Source organism: Orcinus orca, chromosome 18, assembly GCF_937001465.1.
Source record: "Orcinus orca chromosome 18, mOrcOrc1.1, whole genome shotgun sequence".
In the NCBI taxonomy this organism is placed as follows: Eukaryota; Metazoa; Chordata; class Mammalia; order Artiodactyla; family Delphinidae; genus Orcinus; species Orcinus orca.
Genome location: NC_064576.1, coordinates 12138936 through 12146340, shown reverse-complemented (window position 1 = coordinate 12146340; position 7405 = coordinate 12138936). Strand labels below are relative to the sequence as shown.

Here is a 7405-nt window from a genome sequence, read left to right as displayed (position 1 = left end):
GTCCATTGTGTATGATTATACCACTGCTTAGTTTTTCACTCTCCTGTTGATGGGCGTGTTTGTCTCCCGACCCCGTTTTTTTAGTTTTATGAATAAAGCTGCTATGACCATTTTTGTACAAGTCTTTTTGTGCACATAGGTTTTTGTTTTTGTTGGGTAAATACATAGGAGTGGAATTTCTCAGTCTCACAGTGAGTATACCACTGATCATACACAAATCTACTCTAATTTTAAGCAGTTCTAGGAAAGGAAAATCCTCTCTCTCTCTCTCTCTCTCTCTCTCTCTCTCTCTGGTGTTGCAAAACTTCTAACTGTAAGAAAATTAACTTCAGATTACTGTCATCTAGGTCCATTTTTCTTGGTTACTCCTCATTCAGAGATAAAACAGAAATATTTAGAGGTGCTCTGTGATGAGGCATTGCACATTTATTTAGGTTATTTTTATTTTATTTTATTTTTTTTGGTACGCGGGCCTCTCACTGTCGTGGCCTCTCCCGTTGCGGAGCACAGGCTCCGGACGCACAGGCTCAGTGGCCATGGCTCACGGGCCCAGCCGCTCTGCGGCATGTGGGATCTTCCCGGACCGGGGCATGAACCCGTGTCCCCTGCATCGGCAGGCGGACTCTCAACCACTGCGCCACCAGGGAAGCCCTATTTAGGTTATGTTTGAATGTATGATAGGGATTTTAATTTGTTAAAGGACAGAAATTATTTCATAAATGAGATGCCTTTATTTCCTCCTTTTCACTAGTAGTCTCAATCTGTATGAAAAGGATAAAAAGGAATAATTCAATCAAGTACCAGTTTCTTGCTATGTTTGTTCATCTTCAACCCCTTTACTGATGAGCTAAAGAACAGGGCTCTTCTTGCTGGGAAAAGCACCATCTCACTGCACCATCTCACTGGGAAAAGGGGTGGCTTTAGATTGAATTCACTTTCTTTTCAAGAATTAGGAGTTGCATTTAACCAGGCTTGATCCCATGCAGGAGGATAAAGAAGCTGCTAACGTCCAGTTCATCAAAAAGATTTTCCCCCCAGAGGTGGTGGTAATTTGGGAATTGAGAGAACTGATTGCCTTTAGCTTAGATACATTGAGGGAAGAGGGAAGTAAAGCTGGGAGATGCAGGCGTCCTTGCGACCAGCTGTCCCTCATCCCATCCAGGTAGGAGCAACTAGGTGATTTCTTTTAAAATTTATCCTTTGATGATCCTTCAGTGTGCATTAGACTTATGGATTTTAGCAGCAATTCTTGGGGAGGAGAGTGGGGTGGGGAAGAACGTTTTTCTTTATTTTTGCCTTAAAATGTGTGGCGGTCCAATTTAAAGAAGGGGGTAATTATGCAAGTACATATGGAATTCCTACTGCCTATTTCTAAGCATCAGAGTGATTTTGTATGGGCTATCGCACATACCTACAGCCCAAAGAGATTTGCTATCTTGACCATGGACACACACACACACACACACACACACACACACACACTTTCCTGCTCATTCCTAACTTCAACTCTCAATGCATTTCTGAACGATGAAAAATGCTTCACGTAACCATCAACAATGATACACCCTCCCCTTAGGTATCATTTCCTTCTCTGAGAATCAAAAGGTGAGAACACAGGCCAGATTCAAAATGATTCCAATCCGTGACCTTCCTCTGGTTTCCTCCTAAATGTCTCCTTTTGAAAGTGAAGTGGAAAAAATATGACCAAAAGTCCTTACTTTTTATCTATTCTATTTTCTATCCTAAAAGAAGTATGTGTTTAATACTTTTCTCCAGCTGTCTTAGGTTTATGAATATAGAGGCAAAACACAGCAAAACCACTCAGAGCATTGCCTCTGGAGTCTGCCTGCCTGAGTTTGAATCACCTTCTCTGCCATTTACTAGCTATGCGAACTTGGTTAAGTTACTTAGCCTCAGCTGTAAGATGGACATAATAATATACATCCTACTTTACAGGGTTGATGTGTCAGTTAAATGAGTTAACATTCACTAAGTTCCAACAACTATATGTTTTAGCTATTATTATTATTGTACATAGAAAAGAAGAAACTTTAGAAGGAGTTATAGTTGAGGGTTAAAATTTCAAAGCAATTCTAATCAAAGTGCAGTATGATTATTTTTAGAACTTGACAAAATGATGCTAAAGTTCATCTGGAAAAACAAATACTAAGGCTAGCCAGGAAAACGCTGAAATTATAGAGCATAAGTTCTACCAGAGGGTAACATATATTATGAACATTTTGTTACTGGGACAAGAATAGGCAGATCAGTGGAAAAGAATATGGACTCTACTATATGACAAAATCGGCATTTCAAACAAGTGTAGAAGAGATGGATTATTTAAATGGTGTCTGTTTATCCACTTGGAAAAAAGAAAAGTTGGATCTGTGTCTCATTTCTTATGCCCAAATAAATACTGTATAGATTGATTTTATAATATAAAAATAAAACTGTTAAGGTGTGAAAATATAGTGATTTTTAAAAAGCCTTGAGTGGGGAAAACTTTTCAAGCATGATGCAAAAATGTGAAAACAGAAAAGCAAACAGATAAATCTGACAGTACAAAAGTTAAGAACCTCTTGTTGCAAAAAAAGCACCATAAACAAAGTCAAAACAGAAAAAATATTCACTATATGATAGCACAGGGCTAATTTCCTTAACTATCAATATAAAGATACTAAGAATCAACAAAAAAGACAAACACCCCAAGGGCAAAATGAGCAAAGGATATAAAAGTTGATGGATAAAGAAATATCAATGGGTAATTTTAAAGTAAGTTTCCATTTTACCTATAAAACTGACAAATTTTAAAAGTTTGCCAATACCCAGTGAGGGCTTAAAGTGTAAGTAGGACTTCCCTGGTGGCGCAGTGGTTAAGAATCCGCCTGCCAATGCAGGGGACATGGGTTCAAGCCCTGGTCCGGGAAGATCCCACATGCCACGGAACTACTGAGCCTGTGCTCTAGAGCCCACGAGCCACAACTACTGAGCCCGCAAGCCACAACTACTGAACCTACGTGCCACAACTACTGAAGCCTGCGCGCCTAGAGCCCGTGTTCCGTAACAAGAGAAGCCACCGCAACGAGAAGCCCACGCACCACAACGAAGAGTAGCCCCTGCTCACTGCAACTAGAGAAAAGCCTGTGCACAGCAACGAAGACCCAACGCAGCCCAAATAAATAAATTTATTTATTTAAAAAACAAGTGTAAGAAGTAAGCGTTCTCAAGCACAGTTGGTTAGTGGGTATCCTGGTTGTCTTTCGCTTCATAGAAAGCCATGCAAACTTTAACAACATAAAATAATTTTATCATGGATTTTGTGGATCAGAAATTTGGAAAGGGCACAACAGAGGTGGCTCTTCTTTGCTTCATGGTGTCCTTAGCTGGCAGGACTGAAAAGGCAGGGGGTGGCCAGCATCGCTGAGGAACGGGATAGGGCTGGAGAACCCTCTCCAAAACACTTCTTTACTCACTTCCTGGTTCCTGGTCTGAGATGGTGAAAGATCTGGGACCGGCAGCTGGAGCATCACTGTGCAGCCTCTTGCTTGTAGTGGTCCTCATCTAACTGACAGCTCATAGCCTCATGTCCAGAGATCAGCACTGCCCCAAACAGAGAGACTTCTCCGACCCAGAAACGCGGTGGTGGTGGTGTGTTTGGGGGGAGGGGGTGGTAACTGTGGAATAAGAAGTTTCATTTCACTGTGACACGTCATCACTTTAGTATAAAAGATTTACACACATGCACTTGTTTAAGCTTAGAAAGTTTCTGAAAGACTAAAAACTGATGGGAAAATGATTTCTGAGAAGTGAAACTGGGGATGTGGGGAAGGGTCCCTTATGCGCTTTATGCTTTACCTAATACCCTTCTACACTGTTTAATTATTTCTTCATTTATCATGTACACACATTTATTGCAATAAAAAATAGATAAAATCAATAAAAGGGAAAGTTAAGAACAGGACAACTACTTAATTCAGGAAGATTTCTAAGTAACCTGATGGCATGGGTTATAAAGGGGACCTAGGTAATTATACATTTTTATAATCAGAAATCTGAAAACGAGGCATGAATGACACAAAATGACAAGGAAACACTTCAGTTTTTCAGGGGCTGATTTTCCAGATGGCAGATTTTCCAGGCCAGGTAGCCCTGGCTTTTTAGGTAAAGGAATTTAAAAAGTGCTTTCAATGAGATTAAGTACGAAACCCAGAATGTTTGTTTGTGAGAGCTGGAAGGAACTGGGGGAATTGGCTCTCCCAGCGGGAGCCCCCAAACCTGCTCTCCTCTTTCTTTTCCTTCTTCCCCACTGGCTACTACCCTCTGCCTGTAAAGCCTCAGACTGTGTCCTTTAAAAGTCACCTTCCCTCAAAAACAACATCAAAAAAAACAACCAGCATCAGATGTTATGTATTCAATATTATGATCATACACATGCTGAGAGCGAAATGACACAAACTTTATTCCAGACATGGAAAGAAGATGATGAAAAAAAAAAAAAGATGAAATAAACACTGTAGCATGTGGAAAACGTCTTCCAAAGAGAGTGACTGGGTAAATGTCACTTTTCTAAGTTTTTGTGATTTCTACAAGCTTTTCGGTTTTAGCTGTAAGGTATGGAATAGCACCTTGCTTGCTACTGGGTGAAGTGCCCGGACTAGCAAAAAAAAGAAAAAAGAAAAAATAGCATTGGAGGGCTTGTTAGAAATATCGTGCTTCAAGCTCACTAAACCAGATCTGCATTTACCAGAATCCCAGGTCTGCCACAGACCTGGCCACACACTGGAATCACCTCCAGAACTTTAACAATACCGATGCCTGGGTTCCCACCCCAGAAATCCTGATATATTTGGCTGGGGTGAAGCCTGGGCGTTGCGGGTTTTTTTCAAGTCTGATGTGATTCTGTGATTCTGAGACCCAGTACTCTAATTTGGTGGTTCTCAAAGTGTGGGCCCAGAGCCCCCTGGGAACCTGTTTGAAAGGCACATTTCTCAAGCCCACTCCAGACTTCCTTTCCTGGAGTTTCTGATTCAGTAGGTCTTTGAATCAGCCGGCCAGGCAATTCTGATGCCCACTGACGTGGGAGAACCCGATAAGGTAGGTCTGGGGAGGGGCCCAAGAATTTATATTTCTTAAAGTTTCCGGGTGCTGCTACCGCTACAGGTCCGAGAAGCACACTCAGAGAATCACCGAAACCTCTGATCTATGGTTTGTCCAGAGCCACGCCTCCAGCCCACTATTGCTTCTCTTCAATGACAAACTTCCCATCTGCTGTTCTTTTCAGGTTTGAGGCCCAGATGACCCTTTTTACTTCTACCTTCTCCAAATATACAGGCGTTAAAAAAAATAAAATACAGTTCAGCACCTCAAACTCAAAATATGTCTCTTTGCTCCAGAAACTACTCACACTAGCTACGCACAGGTGCCCCCGTCCTTCTCAGGCACCGTGTTCTCGTGTGGACCCACTGTCCCACGGGGGCCCCTGTCCTGCTCCTCTTTGAGTTCAGTCGTGGCCTCTCCCAAGAAACCTGCCTCCAGGCTGGAGATCGAAAACTTCTCTAAGGCGCAAAACGACCAGGGTTCTGGGGTCAGCGGCCGTCAGGGGCGGGTGCCCAGTAGCCTCGGCATCTAGCAGAGGGTCGCTTCCGTTTCTAATCTCCTGCCGCGCGTCCTTTTCCCTCCACGTGCAGCGGGCCCATCCACAGCGAGGAGGAGAAAGGGCAAGAGCAGGGGCTGAGGAAAGGGGGATGGAGGTGGTAAAGCGGCAGCTCCCAGCTGGAGAGGGGCGACAGGGACTCTCCCCCCTTAGGTGCCTGCCTGCTGGGTCCTGAACCTTGCTCCCTCCTCCGAGTTCCGGGAGCTCTGAACAGGAATCTGCAAACCTGCTAACCTATTTCACTCCTTTCCCCCGCGGGGCATTGCTCCGGTCCTCGGAGGGGGCGAGTAGGGGTGGGGATTGTCGGGGGATTCGCGGTGGGTGGAGGACGCGGGGCCGCGGCGGGGGGAGGGGAGGTGACAACTGCCCCTCCGGGATTAAGTCCCTCGTAGCCTAGGGTGGTGCCGGAAGCCACCTCCTGTGGCCCCGGGGAAGGGGTGGTGCTCGTGGGTACCTGCGAAGCGCCGCTGTCCGCGCGACAACGTAAAGTCGTAGGTGGGCACCCGGGCGGGGCTCCCCCTTGCACAACCTCAACAGCGGCCTGCAGAGTCCGCGCCACCGATCCTCCGCCAGCTGCTCCTGGTGTTGCCCGTGCGCTCGTCTCCCGCTGCCTTAGCTCGCTTTCAACCACAGAGGCTGGACTGGCGCGTCCCTGGTGGCGCAGCGCACTCCGCGGAGCTTCCTGCGCTCGGCCCTGCGGCGCCGAGCGGAGAGACCGGCTGCAGCCGTAGGACCAAGTAAAGCGCGGATCGGAGGTGGGCTCGCCCGGCCGGGTAGGGGCGCTCGGGCGGGCGGCCTCTCGGCGCACCTGCCCCCGGGGCGGGGCGGAGCGGGGCGGGGCGCGCCGGCGCGCAGGTCGCGGGCGCGGACGCTGGAGGGGGCTGTCGCTCTCTTGCTGTCCCCGCGGCTCGGGCTGCGCGGCGCTAGGGCTCCCCCCGCTGAGGGGCCGGCCCAGGCCCGGGGAGGGGCTCGCTTTCCTTCACTTCCCGCTCGCCTGTCTGGAGGCGGCGGGGCCGGCGCGGGCGCAGGGCTGCGGGCGCTCGGCTGGCGCGCGGGGCGGGGACGCGGCCGCCGCCCGCTTTGCGCCGCTCCTCCCCGCGCGAGTGGCGCTCGGCCCGGCGTCGAGGCGGCCATGGCGACCCGGAGCCCGCTCCCCACCCACCCCGCCTGCTCCGCCCTCCCCTCCGCCCCGCGACACCTTTGATGGCTCGGACCTCGGCCGGCCACCGCCAGCCCCGCTCGCGTGTCCGCGCCGCCGCCGCCGCCCCCGCCGCCCGCGGGTATTAATAGCCGAGCGTCCCCGCCGCACGCGCAGCCGGAGCCGCCGCGCCCTCGGCCGCCGGGAGCTCGGAGCTGCGGAGCCCAGAGGCCGGGAGTGGGAGCCGGAGCCGCCTGCGTCGTGGAGGTAGGAGGCGCGCGGCGAACAATGATCCCGGCGGACTGGCGGCAACTTGTGCGAGTCGGGCGCCCGGAGCCGACCGACCGGGGAGCGGGTGGAGGTAGCTGCGTGGCCCGCGGGTCCTGCCCGGAGGAGGGCGCGGCGGGTGGGATCGGGCTTCCCCTACTGAGGCGGGAGAGTCGCCCTCCGGGCCCGGGGCAGCCCGGCAACAATAGCCGGAGCTCGGGGGCCTCCGGGCTGCGCGCCGCCCCTTGCACCCTCCTCTTACCTCCGGGGACTCGGGCTGCGGGCTCCGCGCGCGTCCCCTCTCGCCTCCCCCGCCCCGCGGCGCCCTTCCCCCTCTTCCTCCCATC

General features: G+C 49.9%; 2 protein-coding genes across 5 annotated transcripts in view; one reads left to right on the top strand and one right to left on the bottom strand.

The window, feature by feature from the left end:
• Nucleotides 1–2950: 2950 nt before the first annotated feature.
• LOC125961948 (uncharacterized) lies at nucleotides 2951–6840 on the bottom strand. Of its 2 annotated transcripts, XR_007473139.1 has the most exons (3): nucleotides 6183–6546; nucleotides 5405–5730; nucleotides 2951–3674 (listed from the first exon to the last, which is right to left on the bottom strand). XR_007473139.1 is itself a non-coding variant. In XM_049701203.1 (2 exons), exon 1 carries the CDS (start codon nucleotides 6785–6787, stop codon nucleotides 6266–6268), a length of 522 nt encoding a protein of 173 aa, XP_049557160.1. In that variant the 5' UTR covers nucleotides 6788–6840; the 3' UTR covers nucleotides 2951–3674; nucleotides 6183–6265. The 2 variants fall into 2 exon arrangements, 1 of the variants encoding a protein (XP_049557160.1); XM_049701203.1 differs by lacking the exon at nucleotides 5405–5730 and having other exon boundaries at nucleotides 6183–6840.
• An 81-nt stretch (nucleotides 6841–6921) lies between these two features.
• FARP1 (FERM, ARH/RhoGEF and pleckstrin domain protein 1) overlaps nucleotides 6922–7405 on the top strand; it is a 289858-nt gene continuing 289374 nt past the window's right edge. For all 3 annotated transcript variants that reach the window (XR_007473131.1, XR_007473133.1, XM_004273640.3), the window contains exon 1: nucleotides 6922–7058. The gene's annotated coding sequence lies outside the window, so the exon portion shown is untranslated. The remainder of the gene's footprint in view (nucleotides 7059–7405) is intronic.

Excerpts from the sequence above, each read along its gene's own strand:
- LOC125961948 (XM_049701203.1), bottom strand. The coding sequence starts at position 6,787 with ATGGCCGCCTCGACGCCGGGCCGAGCGCCACTCGCGCGGGGAGGAGCG.